At 40.0% G+C, this 19318-nt stretch overlaps 1 protein-coding gene across 5 annotated transcripts in view; it reads left to right on the top strand.

The window, feature by feature from the left end:
- The window catches only part of LOC146467225 (dual E2 ubiquitin-conjugating enzyme/E3 ubiquitin-protein ligase BIRC6-like), a 47330-nt gene that overhangs the window by 8847 nt on the left and 19165 nt on the right, over positions 1-19318 (top strand). Inside the window, exons 9-25 of one of the 5 annotated variants that reach the window (XM_085126269.1) lie at positions 41-130; positions 1587-1845; positions 3588-4877; positions 5453-5663; positions 6069-6665; positions 7418-7546; positions 7922-8182; positions 8528-8951; positions 9739-10062; positions 10617-10874; positions 11997-12736; positions 13360-13577; positions 14032-14270; positions 14842-15045; positions 15902-16091; positions 16536-17529; positions 18233-19023. In XM_085126269.1, coding sequence (XP_084982395.1) covers positions 41-130; positions 1587-1845; positions 3588-4877; positions 5453-5663; positions 6069-6665; positions 7418-7546; positions 7922-8182; positions 8528-8951; positions 9739-10062; positions 10617-10874; positions 11997-12736; positions 13360-13577; positions 14032-14270; positions 14842-15045; positions 15902-16091; positions 16536-17529; positions 18233-19023 — 7219 coding nt within the window. Of the gene's footprint in view, positions 1-40; positions 131-1586; positions 1846-3587; positions 4878-5449; positions 5664-6068; positions 6666-7417; positions 7547-7921; positions 8183-8527; positions 8952-9738; positions 10063-10616; positions 10875-11996; positions 12737-13359; positions 13578-14031; positions 14271-14841; positions 15046-15901; positions 16092-16535; positions 17530-18232; positions 19024-19318 lie in introns of all 5 variants that reach the window. The other 4 variants (XM_085126273.1, XM_085126270.1, XM_085126272.1 and 1 more) reach the window with 4 other exon arrangements.

The following is a 19318-nucleotide window of genomic DNA, read 5'->3' as shown; positions in this document are numbered from 1 at the left end:
ATTGGAAGCTAACAGGCCAAAAATAATCTTTGTGTTTTAGTTTATCAGTGAAAGCTCCTGTTCCCACTACGTAGCAACATGCAGCGAAAATGGACAAGTTATCATCTGGGATATTCAAGATGAGCTTAAGGTTGGAAGCAAGAAGCTTGGACAATCATTTGATTAAGCATTAATTTTTAGTGTAAAGGCTGATAATCAAAGCCATGGCAAAAGTTTTCCTTAAAAATCCTTGTATTGTACGATTGTGTGTGGTGTTTCAACACAAACACAAAACCAGTTAAATGCACATATAAAATCATGTACAGTAAAAATGGAATGGTATCAGTGGAATTTAATACTTGGAAGTTACCCAGTCTCCAGACCATTTTTGGGGTCAAATTAGTCCAACTTTTAGTGCTTGTAAAATCATCAATTCTCAACTTTGGAATCTTACATTTCATGCATTATATCTTATTACTGTGCAAAAATAAATTTTGCTTCATTTTTACCATTCTGTACATGTATTTTCATATTATGTTTGGCAATTATTTCTTGGGCTCCATGCTCAGTGCAAAACAGTGGAATGAGCTACCGGCCTGTCAACAAAGAGATCTTTTAAGAAAAAGCTTCTTTAGATCTTGACTGGAGTTTTGGAAGATGAAGATTCAAGTATAAACTTGTTTCAAAGTTATCTACTACAGTAAAAACCCGCGTGTAAGAACCTAGAAAATTAAGAACCTCCTGGCAGAAATTTGCTACTTTAATACCCCAAAATATAAGAACCTATTTAGCCAAAAAAATTCCAACAGGTTCTTATATGTGGGGTGAAACTATTTTATTTATAATATTTTACCAAAAAGGTTGTCCTTAGAGATCAAAAAATTGCACAGTGAAACTAAAAATGCACCATGTATGTTAAATGTGAACTGTTGTTATAAAACAATTCGGCTACAATTAAGAGAATGTATCATTTGTATGTAATCTTGGTCTTGGTTTAAGTGTTCCTTGCCTGTATCATCTTGAAACTGGTTTGTTCTTGATTATAAGCATTTATTCTATAAAATACTGTTTTTCAGTAACAGTTTATAATGAAGAACAAACCATATATTATACTACAGTATTTTCTACTCCATAAAAATTAAGAACCTAATTAAGAACCTACTTAGCCTAAAATGCCAGTAAGTACCCCAAAATATAAGAACCTGTTTTGCCAAACTCGAAAAAAGTAGGTTCTTACACGCAGGTTTTTACTGTATTTGTAGAATCCATCCTCAACCCTTGAAATCTGGTTTTCTTCTCTCTTTGATTTCTTATATACGTTTTAATCGCAGTAGTGTCTTGTCTTTATTTATTTAGTTAATTATTTGCTCATCGTTCGAATGACCTACCTAGACTTGCAAATATTGCTATTTGTGGGCCAGTTCCATTGTACATGTAGTGATTTTGCATGTTAGATTAAAGTGTTACAAGTGTTGTTGTTTCTGCTTATGGACAACTGATTATAGCATTTCACATACTGAGTTGGACACCTACAGTGTACACGTAACATCTCCACTGTTCATACTGTACAGTGCTGTACTGCATTCTGTCTTTGCCCTCTACTTTAGATCCACACTGAATTTCAAGTTAAACTGCCAGGTGAAGTTGCAGAAACCCAAGAGTGTGATTCATCGACAACCCTTGGTCCTCCCACAAGCTTTGTTGCTTGGGCAGAACCAGAGAGTGAAGAGGTAGATGCACTCTGCAAAGAGCAGGAAAAGGATTTGGAAATCACAAGTGATCCAGTGGAGAACAATCACGATGAAAGCTCTGAAAAGGATGTTTTACTGCCAGAGAATGCCAGTACAGAAAACCACAACAGCCAAGGTCTGTGTAGTTTGAATTTTTAAGCCTCAGTAGTAATTCACATGTAACATAAATTGTTTACTATCACCACCCTACATGTAGTTGTACTGAAATGAAGTGTACATGTATCTTCTGCACTTGTCCTTTTTGATCTGTGTTAACTTTATATTCATTTGATAAAGGAATTACATGTACAGTTGACTCCCGATAACTCGAACCCTTGCTAACTCGAACCTTGTGCTACCTCGAACCAATTTTCCCTTCGTTTCAGGTCATTTTCTATATAATTTTACCCTCGATAACTCGAACTCCCAATAACTCGAACCTTTTTCAATTTCCCTTGAAGGTTTGAGTTATCTGGAGTTGTCTGTAGTTTCTAAAGAAACTGTGGTGCTGTGTCAGTTGGGAGTGGAAACGACTGTTTGATGTTATCAGTAGAGTTGATAACTAAAGGTGATGTAGCCACCTTAAAGAGATTGGAGTGCTGATGTTTTGAGCATTGAGTACACATTGTAACCCTTTGCCAGAGCAAAGTACAGGTGCTAACACATCTCTGATGAAGGATTACACTGTGACGTTCCAAATGTCAACACTTGAGTTTCTTTATGGTGACCAGATCACCTTAGTGACTCTGTTGATAAGACTAAGCAATTGTTTATATCGCACAGCTTTGAATACATGTACAGTAATTACTATAAACTTGAGCGGCAACTTTTTTTTCTCCTCTGGTTAACCCAATCAGTTTGCATACAAGTCATTTACTGTGTGCAATTCACCAAGTGTTGAATGAGAAGCTACATGTACATGTAACTAGTCTAACAGTAAATAATTATACAGTTTCGTTTTGGGAGCTCTCCCATGGTGAGCAATCAATACACATGTAGGATGCCCAGTAACTCTGTACATTAATTGATTAATTTCATTAGAATAAGATACAAAACTGCCGACAACCAAGCTCCCCATCATCATGAAACAGCACATGATGTGGAAAGCTCCCATCATAAACCGTGCAAGCACATCTTCTGTAACTTTCAAGTTGATGACTACACTGTAGACTGATGGTAGACATACTACCTATAACATATCACCTTGTTAGTTCCCATCTCCCTTAGGCAGCAATGCTCCCGGCCCCAGGCAAGTCCCTTTTGTGGCTGTTGTGAAGGGCGTAAACTGTTACACCTCCTATGGTTGAATATCTGTGATGGCACTTGATGCTCCAAGTGATGTTATGACTGTTGCATGTTTACTTGGTGTAGGTTCATACTGATTACTTGCAAGTCAACAAGATTGTTACACGTAGGCTGTGTACGGTGGAACTCAATGCAATTATAGCAGGGGCTCAACATTTAATGACAGCTTTGCTCTCAACAATAAAATAATTCATTGTTTAGAACTGCAGAGTGACCAAAAACAAGTCATGGTTTCAATCAAACAAAGCACACACCCTCATTCTTTGGTTGTTATGCACGTATTAAATTTTCTCAACATACATTGTACACCTTATTCATAAATGGCGGGCAATTTATTATTCTTTTTGATACATACATGTTAATTAGCTCTACTAACCTAATTTTAGAGGTGAAAATAATTGTGTTGAACTTTGCGCATGCTAATGAGGCTAGTAAGGCTATTTTTCATAAAATAAGTTAGAGTAATTTACATGTATGAATCACCATTATTAATATTTTTATGAATAAGGTCTATACAGTACAATTTTCTATTTTTATTAAATTATTAATGTTAGTCATGTCTGTTATCTTAAGCTGAGGACAATGGCACTGATGATCCACCTGAAACTAAAGATCCTGAAGAACAGAAGAACAAAGAACAGTTGGCTGTTTGCACTGTTTCCATTGTTTGCTCATGTGGAAAAGATCCCACAACTACCATAGGCCAGAAATGCCAATCATTTGGACACACGGCAACTCTGTTAATTGCGTTATCCGTTAACAAGGACCACACTGTGTCAGCGGATGCTGCAAAGACTGTCAACAAAGATGACTCATGTTTGACATTTGGAAATCCACTTTGTCCGTACATTTTGGTCTATGACATTTTAACAGCAAACAACGAGACTACAGCAAAGCTGCCATTCAATGTAGATAGTAGTATTGAACTTGAGAAAGAAATGATGTTACAAGATCCCTACACTCCATCTGGAAGTGACGACGACTGGTTATATGATCAACTGCCTGTTCTTCCCCCTGACACCCTTCACTCTTCTGTGCTGCAGAAATTTGCCGAGGCCATCGCTGGCGAGGAAAATGGCAACAAAGGAAAGGCTAAGAAACCCACAGAGGAAAAAAATAAATTTAGAAAACTTATTCAATGCCTGGAATTATCAGGAGTTTGTAAAGGGCAGCATTGTAAGATCTCAGAAATAGTTCCTTTTGGAGATGGTCAAAATCTCTTGGTTAATTTTGTTTGTAGTGGTTCTTGTGGAGGTAAAAAGGAATTAGATAACATTGTCCTGAATGATGAAAATGAAGATACCGTTGAATTAAGTGCTGGCTGTTCCACTGTATCAGCAAGTATTCATCAAAGTACTCTAAGCCATGAACACAATTTTACTCAAAGCACGCTGGCAGTCTACAGAATAGAAACTAGTAATGGAGAAAGAACGCTGTCCTGGAAGCCTACAAGAACAAAACAATTTCCAGCCTCAGAGGGTATTGTAAGTAGCCTAGTTGCTCTTCCAGTTGAAAGTCGTGACCTCTTAGGTGACACAAATATCCATTTTCAAGAACCAGAAGTTGAACTTTCTTCACCAAATCAACTTTTGGTTGGTGCTGCAAATGGCAGCATTGTTGTCATTGATGCAGACTCTCTGAACATTCTAACCAAGTTCACTCCGTCAAATGAGAGTTCAAAGATCACACACATTTTGAACTGTCCAGGAATGGACTGTTTCTGTGCATGCACGGAGGATGGCATGATGTGTTTTCTTGGGTTACGAAACCAGCTGATGAGAGAAACAGATGTAGGTACTACAGAAGGTGACAGGACAGATGGCACTTCAGAAGTATCTTCAGGAGGTTCCTCAACACAACAAGGTACAAAATACAAAGCTTGCCATGAAATAAATGTACATGTACCAACTGGTAATTCCTCTGAAAGTAGCTCCCCCAAAAAGGTGCCCTCATCTCTGCAGCAAACATCCCTCTGATAATGCAGTAAGCCCACCTAACCATCAGCCTTTAGATACAGTAGTTTGTTAGAGGGTTACATGTTTAAGCTGTAGTATGAGTCTGTTACAGCTGCATGTTAAATGTAGATGTCCTTATTGTCAAGACCAAGTCATAATGTTAGTCAAGGTTTTCACTAATTTTTCTGGTAGGAAGGAATGGTAAATACACTGTCCCTGGGTACCACTTTTTTTGGACAGCTTTAAATCTCTCCAAAGGCAGGCACCATGTTCAGAGTACAATGGGGGCAGGTTCCTGTGTCCTGGCTTCTAATAAACCCCTGGTTAATGCCTTCTGATATTAAGCTACCCTGAAAAGAAGCCATTCAAAGAGAGACTGTTGTGAAGTGTTTCCTTGTTTGCTTTCAGCCCGTAACATTGAATGTTCCATGCACATGTAATTTGATATTCATGCCACCTCACATTTTTTCATTCTTGTAGCAGTTGCTCTCAGTCCAGATGAACCCGTCACTTTAGAGTCCCTGATATCTTTGGTTCAGCTGACAGAGTTTGTGACTTTGATGCCAAGGTTCACAGCATCTGTGCCTTCCTCTTGGGTGGAGGTTCAACAGGATCAGCAGCGTCTTCACCAACACACACTGTTAGACCCTGTGTTACACACCAGGACTTGGAAACTGCGGTCAGAAAACAGCAGGTAAACACACCAAATCCACTTGTAAGAGAGTTAAAGTTTTTGGTTTGTGTTAGAGTTGCATGGCATGCAGGACTAACAGGAGTATTGAGGAAACAGGATGGCTATAAAATACAGTGTTCCAGTTGGAGATACACTGTAACTTTCAAAGTCAACAAAGCTCTTAATTTAGGGGATCAATAGGTGTCAGTCTCTCCAAATCTGCTTCCGTTTGCAGTACCACTCATGCCAATTCAAACAAGAACAGTAAATAAATGTTATTTATACTGTGCAGCTGTTCATCCAAAGTCCTCTTATTTCAACCATCCTGCTGTATTATAAGCTCATAATTAATTTGCATAGTTTAGGGTTATGAGAATGACTCTTTTTCTTTTTTTTTTTTCATTCTTTTGTTTATTTATTTTTCAGCTTTCTGGCAAAGGAGCAGGTTGTTGAGCTTGTGCTTCCAAGATATTGCCACGTGGGCCACGTCGACATCAGATTCTCCTTAAGCCCTATGACAACACAACCAACAACAAATGTTTATCTCCTGAAGCCCCCTTACCCCTGTTCCCTTAAACCCAATCACAAGACCTTTGCTGTGCCCTTAGCAGAGCATCAAAAGAAAGGAATACTGGCCTCAGCACAAGAGCAAAACACAATTGTCTGTGGCCCTGTGAATTTGAAACTAGGGCTTGACAGCACAGGACGACATGGCCGTGTGACTCTGACAAGCCCACAGCTGATCAAGTCCAGCAGTAGAATTTTGCTGGTTGTATTTGACAGTTGTGGGCCTAGTGAAGATCTCTCTGAGGTGTCCATTACAGTGACAAGGTTCAAGAACAACTCGCCAGCAGACTGCCATAAATTGAGAACCAGTTTGCTGGAAAACAGTGCTGGTCGACTTCTTGATGTTGTTGTTGGATGTGAACCTGTGCTTGGAGCTGTTAGAGTAAACGATGGCAGGAAACTGGCCCTTGAACTCCTTTGTTGGATTGCTGGCATTTGGGTCAACTACAAGACTAGGTAATGAATGTCTTTAGTAAGTAATACCGATAAAATGACTGAAGCTGCAAGATTCTTACTATGTACAAAAAAAAAAAAAAAACTAGTATTTCCCAAATCTGTGAAAAACACAGGAAGTGAAGAACCTTTTCATCCCAAATACCAATTCAGGAACAATCTCAGGAATATCCTGTTCAACTCCATTATGTTTTTGCATTTGAGCCACTACCCTCCCATCTCCCCCCCCCCCCCACACTCACAGGCTATGAGCCCCCCCTCCCCCCAAAAAAATTCTGAACCTGTATTGTGCAACAGTCACCAAAATTTCATGTTATTTTTTGTGGTGAGTAAAGTCAAGAGTGCATTATTTGGTGTCTGATTTTTGAGCATCATTTTAAATAATAATTGAAGGGGTGCCTGGAAAAAGCCCTAAATGACTTCTGATAAATTGTTAGACTCTCCTTCCAAATTGCCTTGTATTCACTTTTGAAAAAAAAGGAGAATTTGATCTCACATCAAAAGTCACTTAGGGCCTTGTTCCACACACCCCTTCAATTGTACAAGCACTGCACTGGTCTGGTTATAATAGGTACTGTCAAGTTCTTGTCGACACCAGGAAGACACTGAGAGTATCAGTGCTTTGGATTAACTTCATTCAAAGCAAAGCACAGTGTTGCCTTAAAATGTACGTGTATGGAATTTCCCAGCATGCTTACGGTATACGGCAATAGTCCCTACAAAAGTTGTCTAATGTTTTGCTTTTTTCTTCGTAGGGATTACAGAGATACTGCTTTGATTCAAAAGGTAGAAGCTTATCTACCAAAGTTGATTCACACATGTTACCTTTGCTGTGGACGGAGTATAGCTCACAAGTGTAGCCGACTGCTCATGATGTGTGGAAGGTATGTACATGTAAATTACCTTTTCTTGGTGTCTATTTTATGCTTTACCATTGCAAACTGTGCCAACTGATGTATTAATGTACATACATAAATATGCATATATCATATTATCCACTCCCTCTTGGGATTTTCAGGGATAATTTACTGTACAGCACTGTGTGGGGGACTTTGCCAGACTGCTTGTGGCGCGGTTTACAATAATTAATGAAGTGATGAGTTTTGAATGCCCCCAAAGTGAATGTAAATTTTTGAGAGAGACCCCTAGGGGTGGTCACTGCCAGAGATTTGTTGTCTTCCTTAAGTGAGGGGCAGGGCAATTGAGGTCAGGATTATTGAGCATTGATTGTGCTGGTTTGTTTCCATCTTGTCTTCCAGGAAAGCGGCATCCCACAGGTCATCCTCAGTCTCAACATCGTCATTCAGAAGGTCTCTGTTGGACGCAATCCTGGATGTTCTGCGAAAGACACCATGTGCAGTCTCTTCTGGTGCAGTCCATTGGCTTTTTAAGTTGCTGACTGGGTTTGCAGCTCAGGCAGATTCTACTCTTACTAGCTTTGTTTGCTTGGAATTGCTAGAGTTTCTGTCAACTAAACTCAATGCTGCAAGATTGCGAGAGCATCTGTCCTTACGGTCAAGGTAGGAATTGAAAACTGCTAGCATTGGTACATGTACACTGTACATGTAGATTCAAGCTGATGAATTTTTGAGGTATTTTTGGAACAGAAATACCTTACAATAGTGGTGGGAAATGGAAGAGAGTCTTTTATTGCTCCCTCAGGTGCTGCTTTGTCAGGTACAAAAATGGTAAATTTTTTTAAAAAGGGCCAAATTTTCCACTCTGTTTGTCTTAAAAAAACCCTTTGGAATGTTCAATCCTTATGTGAGTTTTGGTGACAGAAAAGGAAGTTACGGGCTACATGTTATTTTTTATGGCTTGAATTTTACAATCATCACTTCTGTTTGGTCTTTTTTATGATGTAGATATGGACTTTATGGCTGCCCTCTGGACCCTATCTTGTTTGATGCTGTACCACAAGCCTCCACCACCCAGCAGAATTCACCTGTTGTCAGTCCTCTAACCACACCATCTCTAGCCCACAAAGGAGCAGCTGCTTCTACCATCAGTCCTACCCCTGAGCAGGAGTCCTGGACCAGTGTAAATTCATTACTGGCTTGTCAGGGACTGTTAGAAGTACAACCTCTTCATTTTGTATGCTGTTCAACCAGCGATGGTGCCAGAGTAGAGAGGGGCGACCTCCAGCAAGTTACAGTCAGTGTAGGGGCTTCAGGAGTACCAAGTGCTGTCCCCTTCATGTCTTCTGCAATGCCGATTCCTCCACCTGCAACCTTGCCAACAGTGTCAGCATCCTTGGCTGCTCTGGAGCAGGAGCTTCAGATGTTGAAGGTAGCAATATATTTTTATGAACTTAAACACTTATTTTGCATTATAAGATGTCTAGAACATAAGCAAAGGGTAGGTTCATCTATTGGTATACTAACATACTAGCTTTACAAAAATTGTCTTGATGCAGCAATAGAGAGATTTAGGATCTCGGTTATGACAAATAGCAAACGACAAAAGAAAAACCTCATAACTGATTGTCCTAGATGTTTGTCGCTCAGTGTTTTCTGTTTCTAACTGAAGTTGAGTTGTGTAGTTTCTTGTTAAGGCCAGAATTATTCTGCACTATTCCTATCTATTTAGTAAACTAATTCTTTTTGAGGAAACGTAAATGTGAATCTGGCATTTGCTCTTTGCCTTAAACACTAGTTTACAGTAAATCTCTCTTAATGTCTTCATGTAGAGAAGGTCAACATTAAGTAAAAGGACTTTCCAACAGTGGAAATGCGATTTATTTGCTTTTTTTATTTCAAATTTGTTTTAGTTTCAAAAAAATTTCAACTGGTTCCCTTAGTCTAGATCATGGTAATTATCCTGAGACAAGTTCAAGTTTATTGAAGTGTCAAGTTTTAAAAAAAAAATAGCAAAAAAGAGAGACTGGTCCACAGGTAGCGAGAGTTAATTTAGGCGGGCCAGACTTACAACTGTTTAAGGATAAAATTAATGTTATTACAGAATTGGGGATTGAGTTTCTAGTTGACACTGTCAACTTGCATTAATTTTGCATGGTACTGTATTCAAACAAAAATGATGTTGCTGCTAACATTTTGATGCTACATGTTTTCTTGAGATGCAGCAGCACCAACAGCAGCTAGTTAGTCTGCAACAACACAAGCAACAGCTGGAGAAGCACAAAAAGGAGCTAGAAGACCTGTCTATGTGGTCTCTGTTTCCTGGTAAATTTCTGTCTAAAGTTAGTGACCCCGCCGGTGACCCGTGGATGCCTCCGCCCACTATTCTACCACCATTTCAACCACCCATTGGAACTCCCATGACGTCCACCAGCACTCCCATTAACCTGGCCCAGCAGAAGAAACAAGTAGGATCCACCAGGAAGCAGGATAGAACCACTGGTATGCCTACTCCACAGCCAGTCCAACAGCATCTTATGCAGGTTAGATTGGGTTAGGTTAGAAATAAGTTGCCGCTTTCACTGAAAATTGATTTGGAGGAAGTGTGGCTTGGAAAATGCCTTCTTCTCAGCTACATGTACATGTACAGTGCTGTAAATGTAATTCATTTACCCACGAAGCACCAAAGTGCTCTAGGAACTCGTTCAAAGGCGTATGGTCTGCCAGGTCAAATTGGAATTAATTTTAGAACTGTTCGTTTTTGTGGAGGGAGGAAAACCTGAGAACCGGGAGAAAAAGCCTCAGAGTAAGGACGAGAACCAACAACGAACTCAACCCACGTATGACGCCGAGTCCGGGAATCAAACCCAGGCCACATTGGTGGTAGGCAAGTGCTCTCACCACTGCTCTATCCCTGCTCCCCTGTGCCGTGTACATACTCTGTCATCATGTTACATGTCTTATTACAATGTAGTGCCCCAACCTCTTTTGACCAGCATTGCAGCTGTTACCTAGGTAGTCCAAAATGAATGAAAAGTGAAGCGTCAAATAAAGAATTGTGATTATGTGAGGTTAAATGTTTCTTTTTCTTCTGCAGCTTCCTCATCCCCAGATGTTGGTGATTGACAGACTTCATGCAGGTGCTCGTCATCATGTTATTATAGACTTTGGCTGTGTTGTGCAGTTGACAGATGTGTTGATTCCTCAGTGCACAGACATAATGTCACTCTCTGTCGACGTCTGGACTCTATGGGATGACCCAGATGTACAGAGGATAGCAGTAGTGTCAGATATCAACCTTTGTGCTTGTCTTCTGAAGGACCTTTTGCCTCCCCCTGTTTGCCGATATGTTAAGGTTAGCTGACTTTCATTACTTCTGTTTCAGTTAATATAATTTGGATTGGTATGGTTTTTTAGAGGTTATCATGCATTCCTTTATCAGAAAATTAAATGATCTCAGGCCTTTAAGGCTAAAAAATTAATTATCATATGTAAGTGAATCAAATTTGAATGTAATATACATTGTATGAAACATATATTTGAACTGCAGATGAAAGATCAAATGGAAGAAAGATCCTCACAGTTAGTACGCAACTTAAGCAGTTGCGAAAAGAGAGCCTGAAAAAAATTCAAGCTTGAACGGGATTCAGCCCATGACCTCTGCAATGCTGGTGCAGTTGGTAGAGCAGAGTTCATGAGTTTGAATCCCGTTCAAGCTGGAATCAAATTAAGAAGTTTCATTGAAAATTTAAGAGTGTGTAAATTAATTATTTCTGGATTAGCAATTTGTCAGAAGTGAAAACTATTGAGACGCACAAAAACAAACCAGAACATTGCTTTTTCTATTGTCTTGATCTTGTCTCATTCAGCACAGCTCAAATAATGTAAAGGGCTGTCATAAAGGTTTAATTTACATGTTGCGTTGATGTAAACGTCCATGAGTAAAGTGCACCACGACAGTCAGCAAGATTATGTGTACCATCATGAGCCCATCATATCAAGCACACTCACGCATAGGTTATGACCAAATATGAAGGCATTTTTTTTACCTGCCCACCCATACATGCATGTACTACCTTAAGCCCCAATAGTGACTAGGATCTAAATTCTCCTTACTAGGTCTACTTCTTGAGAATAAAGGAAAACATCACCAAAGACAAAAATAATGTCTCCATTTTGAAGTGATTTCTCCCAACTGGTACCATAGGAAATAAAAAGAAAACAATGAGAGAATCTACATGTTGACATTGGGGCTTAGCCCTGACATGTCAATGTCAAATAAGAGGTCATGCCTTTTAGGTTTTTACAATGAAATAATAATTAATATTGTTAGAAAAGCAAAGCCAGAAATACATTTTTTAAGTCAAGCGACCAATCAAACAGTCAAACAGCCATATTTTCTCTTCTACTTTTCATTGATTATTTTTAAACCAGCGGTTGCAGGAAAACTGACTCAACTTTAATTTGACCTCACTAGTTGACAGTTGTTGGAAGGCCCAAGAACAATGCTAAGGCTCGTGTGAAGATTGGAGAATTCTATGGTCACCCACTGTGTGGTCAGACATCACTGAATGGAGAAACACAGCTTTTGGATGCAGGTTACCATGACCAACATTGTTTGCCGGTACTACACAATCTCCTGGAAGATATTCACTGTCACTACAATTTGACTTGCACCCAACTGAGGAACTTGTTACAGTCAACTGAGCCCAGGCATCCTAGGATGGATGTGCCTGGAAAAGGTGCAAGTCTTACTGAAGAGGAGAGGAAGGTCCAGAAAGTGTACAATGATTGTATGAACCTGCAGCATCAGCTCAACCTTGTAGAGCGGTCCATCAATAGGTTGACTTCTAACTCTGAATGCATTAGTGCAGTGACCTCTGTGGATGATGCCAAATACGATCATTTGCAGGTCATTTGCAACTGTTTAATAGACTCTGTGGTGGCACTTATGGGCGTTGGCCCTTCGTTAGATGGTTATCTGGCTAAATCTAAGCTACTGCTAGAATGGCAACCATGGCTAAGTCAAGTAACACCCGTGATGTGTGAAAATCTATTCAGGAATCTGTGTGTGCACGGCTCCCCACAGAAGCGCGAGAGGGTTGGTGCTCTTCTTTTGAATGCTTGTGGTAACAGGCCATGGTGGGGTGAATTTTTGTCCAGTGTCTTGAAAGAGTTCTTTTCTTCAAACCAGAAGTGTACTTTTCCACAAGAAAGGTATGGAAAGGGAAAATTGATTGATTCATTTGTTAATAAATAGATAGAAATGGTTCATTAGGGAAGACTATCAAATTGCTGGTGTTCAACTTGTGGTGGACTGGTGCTTCATCCCTAGTGGCCCGGGGGCGGGGGGGGGGGGGGGTGGAGGAAAAAATACAAAAATAATGGGAATCTCAGTGGATTCCATAGAGTGGCTCTTCCATCCACTGTTTTCAGGTCGAATAGGAATTTGGAAATGTTGGTTTTTGTGGAGGAAGGAAAACTGGAGAACCCAGAGGAAAACCCCTAGGAGCAGGGATGAGAACCAACAACAAACTCAACCCAATTATGACGCTGAGTCCGGGAATCGAACATGGGCCACATTGGTGGTAGGCAAGTGTTCTCACCACTGTGCCATCCCTGCTCCCCAGAAATTGAACAGAAAGAATGGAAATTGAGGGGCTGAAAGCATAACTATGTTGTCTAATTATATGTGTGGCCCTCACTTTTTCAAACAAAATTGTCCTGTTTTTTTTTTTTTTTTTTGCCTGTTTTGGCTGTCATTATTTAGTGGCCAAGGTACTGTACTTTTTAACAACCCAGTATTTTTATAATTGACTAATTTTGCATTACATGTACAGGTTATTTGCAGTACTCGTAAGTTTAAGCCAGCAATCTCCATCCATTGAGCCAGTGCTGACAAGTTTTCTGAGCCTCTTGGACGGACTTCTGCTGCTTAAAGACCTCAAAGTGGATATGGAGTCTGTGGATTTGACATTGGTTGGCTGGCTTTTACTCCTCTTGGCACATGTTCTGGACACGTGCATTGTTCAGTGTAAGCCGCCCACATCTGGAATAGGTTAGTCAGAGAATTTACCAATTGTTGTGCTGGTTACATACATGTACATGTACATGTACATGTACAAACCAATCACAGTGTAGCTGGTTTCTGTTGACATAACATTCCTCCCTTCGTTTAACTGGTACTTTATAACCTTAGACATACTTTGAATTGCTTGCTGAAAGGGTCAACTGGATTGTCTTGGCTATGTCTTTGACACCTTTCTTTGTCAAGGCATGGCGAGGCAGAGTACTAGACAACAAATTTACATCATTATACTTATGAAGGGGCCAACAGACTTGATCTTCAAGTTAGCCTTTTAGTCAATGACAAGTTTTTGGCACCTGCAGCTCTTAGAAATCTAGGTAAAATAATGCTGTATTGAAGACTATAATTATCCTTATACATGTATTTACATGTACGTGTTCATCTACATGTACTATAATATTTACGTAACCTTATTTATCACCAGAAAATGTTGAGAGTTCCAAAGGGTCAAATGGCAAGAATGGAGGGACCTCTTCTTCTATCAAGAGCAAGTCCTCCAAACCTTCAAAGAGTAGCAAATCATGCAAACGAAGTCGGTGGGACTTCATGCTCCCAATGCCTGCAACTCAACCAAGCAGTTCTACCAGTGATAGCAGTGTCTACCGCCTTCAGCGGCACATAAAGATGAGCAAGCTAAAAGGAAATGGCAAACAAGCATACAAGGTAATGCTGATGCTGTGACAATGATATTAATCCATAGCTGTTTGAACGCAAAGGTGTTGAAACAATCTCTCAGATAGCAGATCCACTGACAATCAAAAGGAATTATATTATTTTGCTGCCACAAATACTTGTTTTCTGACATCGCATCATCAAAATGCGAAGTGAGAAGCTTTCCATAAGGTTTCTATAATTATTTCGAACTCATTTCACTGCACTTACATGCAGCATCACATTTTAGATTTACGAATTATAGTTAGCTGCTTATCTACTGCTCTGACTCAGGTTTTAGCTTAGATAAGTTAATAAGTTGTATGTACAGCATCTTCATGTTTCATGGCTTTAAGTGCCAAAATAAACGCTTTTTGAAAAGTTCACATGAAGGATGTTGAAACACAAACAGGCCCATGAAAAGTTCTCAATACCAGTGATGCCAACATTTTTGTGATAATAAATTTTCAAGAGTTTGCATTGCATGCATGTTACGTGTTAGTTTTATGAAAATATATATTGTCACACTTCTTTTAAATGTGGTTCTGTCCTTCAATTGACACAGTTCTTCATTGTTCTTTAGCACATGAAGGACTTAGCAAAACTGCGGCGACATGTGGATGAGGGCAAAGCACAACCTGAGAAATCAACACCCCAACCAACTGTGTTTTTGGCAAGTACTCCTCTTCCTGCAAACACTACAGTACCTGTGATCCGTAAGATGACCAGCCTCATACTGAGTATGAGTTCTACTTGCAGTGTTGAGCTGTTTTTGATTTCTTGCAAGGTAAGTCCAGTCTTGCAAGTTTAGTGGGTCCCAAACACCATTTCCCATAGCCTTAACTAAGTCTATTCAACTCTGAAGTCATCAACTTTCCCATGATGGTTATAAGATAAGATAAGATAAGATAAGATAAGATAAGATAAGATAAGATAAGATAAGATAAGATAAGATAAGATAAGATAAGATAAGATAAGATAAGATAAGAGAAGAGAAGAGAAGAGAAGAGAAGAGAAGAGAAGAGAAGAGAAGAGAAGAGAAGAGAAGAGAAGAGAAGAGAAGAGAAGAGAAGAGAAGAGAAGAGAAGAGAAGAGAAGAGAAGAGAAGAGAAGAGAAGAGAAGAGAAGAGAAGAGAAGAGAAGAGAAGAGAAGAGAAGAGAAGAGAAGAGAAGAGAAGAGAAGAGAAGAGAAGAGAAGAGAAGAGAAGAGAAGAGAAGAGAAGAGAAGAGAAGAGAAGAGAAGAGAAGATAAGATCTTTATTTTACGTGGCACTCCACTTAGCTAAAAGCTACTTTGCAGGAAGCCCACAAATAAACAGATAAAATTACAAAAACAAAAAGAAAAACATTGTTTGTTTTTCTGTTGTGTGGTACTCGCTGTCTGTTTATACACAACTTGTCGTGGTTAAAGTGTCTACTGCACCTAATGATACACCCATGCACAAGGCAGGAATTCAACTACCCACCAACCCTCAGAAGAATACTCTTTGAGCTATTCAATGTGACCACCATGACAATTAAGCATGAGCATTCATCTCCTCTTTACAGGATTTTTCATTCAAAAAACACGAGACACAGATTTCCTTGTGAATCCAGCCCCTGAACTCTTTTGTGACTGTTCAATTTGTTTTTTCTATTTCCAGGTAGTAGCTCACCTGTCCTGTGTAAGTGAACCACATGTGTGCCTTACTGATGTGGTGACTGATGATCAGTTAGAACAGTTGTTACGAATGTGTGTGATGCCAAAAGGCTCTCAGTCAGTTCACTGGGGAGGACCTTGGGCAACTCATGCACTAACATCTCTGTTACAAGATCTTCTTCAAGGTGCAAGTGGTAAATTAATTATAATTGTTGGGATATCTGAAAATTTATATTGCTGTGCACCTAACTGTTGTCTCTTGTTGAAGTATTTCATAATCCAACAATTTATTGACATCTTGAAGACTCTCTGATGGTATGTGTTTCAAGAGGAGAATCAAAATTGCAAGAATTGTGTGGGAGTAGATTTTTCAATTGTCACAAAGAGAATGTGCAGCTTCAGCAGTCAATCTACAACCCCTCATGCTTGCATTAATTTTTGTTCACCAGGTTACAGTGATCACAAACTATCATGAAGTTGTGGAAGAATTAATAACAAAGCTTTGTCAAGAGGCAACAAACTACTATTAATCAACCACCTTTTTCTTATTATTTTGTATTGTGACAGTTGAATGTCTGTATTTTTTTTTTGACATATTCAAGTGTTGGTGCTTATTACTTGTTGTTATTTCTTTCAAGGTGGATGGGGAATCAAAACATCTGATACTCCAAAACCATCAATTGTTCAAAGTCAAGCAATTCAAGAAAATGGCTCAGACAGTTCTTCAGTGACAAGCACCATACAAGTAGATACAAAGGAAAAGAGTATTCTTGTCGACATTGAGAACAGTGATTTCTATGAAGACTATGAATTGCCTTCTGAAGGGGAACTTCAAGCTCCAGGCTGGATGGGAGAGTACGTAGATATAAGCAATGGTAATGAGCTACCACAGCCAACGCCAGTTCACGAGAAGCCAGTGATGCCAACTTCTTGGGAGGCCAAGATTGGTCCACCTCCTGTCAAGCTGTCGTCTGCAATTGACTTGCGTTTGGAGCTGGGCCTTGAGATGGAAGCAGAACAAGATCTTAAGATGTTGCAGTACCTGCAAGCTGATGCCATTGCTAAGGCTCTGAGCACCACAGCGCCACTCTTGAGGGGAACCACTGAGCAGTCAAGAAAGTCGTCAACTAGAAGTGGAAACACCAGTATGGTAGAGAGCACTCTGCAGTCTTCTTTTGGTAAGATATTCAATTGTTGCGACAGTCCTGAGGTGGATCTCGCTGCTCTTTTGGACCTGTGGCTGAGGATTCAACTTTGTTGTAACAGTTTGAAACTTGACACAGCTTCTCTACAAAATGTGCTATCCCATTTGGTGCATCACCCGGAATCCTCTGCTCAAGCCAACCAGCTTTGTTTGCAAGTCCTTACAGTGGTATCTGAGCAACAGCTGAAAAGCTGTTCCAGTCTTGAATTGTTGGCATTTCTCAGCAATGAAGATCTTTTGGAGTTTTTGGTGAAGCTTTTATCTCAGACTCCATCATTTGGATCGCACTCAATTTCTCCCAGTCCAAAACCAGTCAAAGCGTTTCTGATGTCTCTACAGTCAGCAGTTGAGGGCCACAGCGATTTAAAGCTTTCCCTGCTGTTCCAGGAGCTGTTGCTCAAGACAGTACTTGAACTATGTACAAAGAGGTATGGTATACTATTTGTTTTGAAAGCATCGATTAATGTCTTCACACACAGCACGTACCAGGCAGTAGGTAACCCACTGCGCAACCGCAAACCTGGAGAACCAACAGGCTATTGTTTGTCTGGCCCCTCCCCTGAGACCAATCCATCATGATTGAACCTACGATTGGAAATATTCCCCAACCATCTACAGTGTATCTCCAAGACAAGGTCGTTGCTTCACAAGAGTGCTAGTGCCAAGTCATAATGACTGTTTTGCCCCAAGCACCAATGATACAAAATTAATGATGGATCACAGAATTAACTCTGCAGTGTATGCTTAAGTGAACCAATGAATTTCCTACACAGTGCTAGCCCTAGTAAGGAAATGGGAGACCACACGAGGCAAAGTAAAAAATTTCTGACCTTGGCAGGAATCAACCCACTACCTCTGGATTTCATCAACCGTTGCTCTAGGGACTGAGCTACAAGGCCAATCCAGAGATTGTGGGTTCGGTTCCTACTGGGGCCAATTTCCTTACTAGGGCTAATACTCAGTAGGAGATTCATGGGTTCACTGTAGGCCTTAAGCATCTTCTGATCCATCATTAGCACCAAGTCAGTTGTGGTGATGTGCTGCACTTGGAGGCTCAAAGCACTTTACTGGTACATCCTTATGTTATAATAGCTGATCCCTTGACTGTTATTTTTCTCAAACACCTTACAGACTTTCCAACAGAGGAACAGTCCTACAAGTTCAACCAGTCATTGACATTTTATTAGGAAATTCTAATGCTGCATGGCATCAAGCTGAATCCGAGGTCATTGTGAGTCTGGTAAATGTTTCAGTCCAGCTAACGTTGGATCACCTTTCCCAAGGACAGAGTATAAGTCTTCTCCCCTCCACTGAGGTCCTCATATCACCTTCAACTGGACCAGGTGTGGACAAGCTCGATAACACTGCCTGGCTTCTTCAGCTATTGAGTTTAATCATTCAGATTTTACAGAATTCTGTACCAAAAATGCGTGAAAGCAAAGGGAACGAAACACCAGCAGCCTGCACCATGGGAATTAATCAGGATCAAGAGTCAAGTGACGTCCAAGAAATTGCTGGTAGTTGTTGTAGTAACTCTTCACCCACCCTTTCTGACAGACTGGTAGCCAGGAAGGATGTACTCATGTGTTTGTTGGAGTGTCTTAATCAGTGTCCTACTGATAAGCAAGGGGTGTTGAACTCATCACCATATTCATCTGTAGAGGAATTGTCTGGTGACGTGAAGGTCTCAGGGAAGCCTTCTTCTGTTGAAGGTGGAGTCCTACAACTTTTGAGTGTTATTCAAAGCAGTGTTACTGAACTTGGAGTACTTGTAGATGGAATTCTCTCATTTCTTGAAACGCCCGAACCTGGCAATGCGGAGTCGATGTCAGTGACGATAAAACGTCTCTCAGATCCACTTTTGTGGCTTTTGTTCAAAGTGTTGAACACATCTCAAGCAGTAACTCAGTTTTATGAGAAAGGTGAGTTTTAAATATACAGTTTAGTCACTACATCCACTGCATATTACAGTAACATGCCAATTCACAGTTTAGACCCAAATGATGATAGTCATCAGTGATAATTATAACAGCAGCCAACAAGCCCCGTAAAAGAAGTAAAGAAAAACAGAGATCAACCAATCACAGCCCATATGCATGGCCTCATGAACCTGTTGAAGGTTACCTCTGTCTCGATCTTGACACATAAGTAATAATTTATGACCTTCTACACTATGCATAGTACATAGACCTTGGTTAGGAAGTAATCATCAAGAAA

This window comes from Pavona decussata, unplaced genomic scaffold (assembly GCF_977016875.1).
Source record: "Pavona decussata unplaced genomic scaffold, jaPavDecu1.1 SCAFFOLD_137, whole genome shotgun sequence".
Classification (NCBI taxonomy): domain Eukaryota; kingdom Metazoa; phylum Cnidaria; class Anthozoa; order Scleractinia; family Agariciidae; genus Pavona; species Pavona decussata.
The sequence above is the reverse complement of the archived record's forward strand: the minus strand, read 5'-3'. Positions and strand labels throughout refer to the sequence as shown.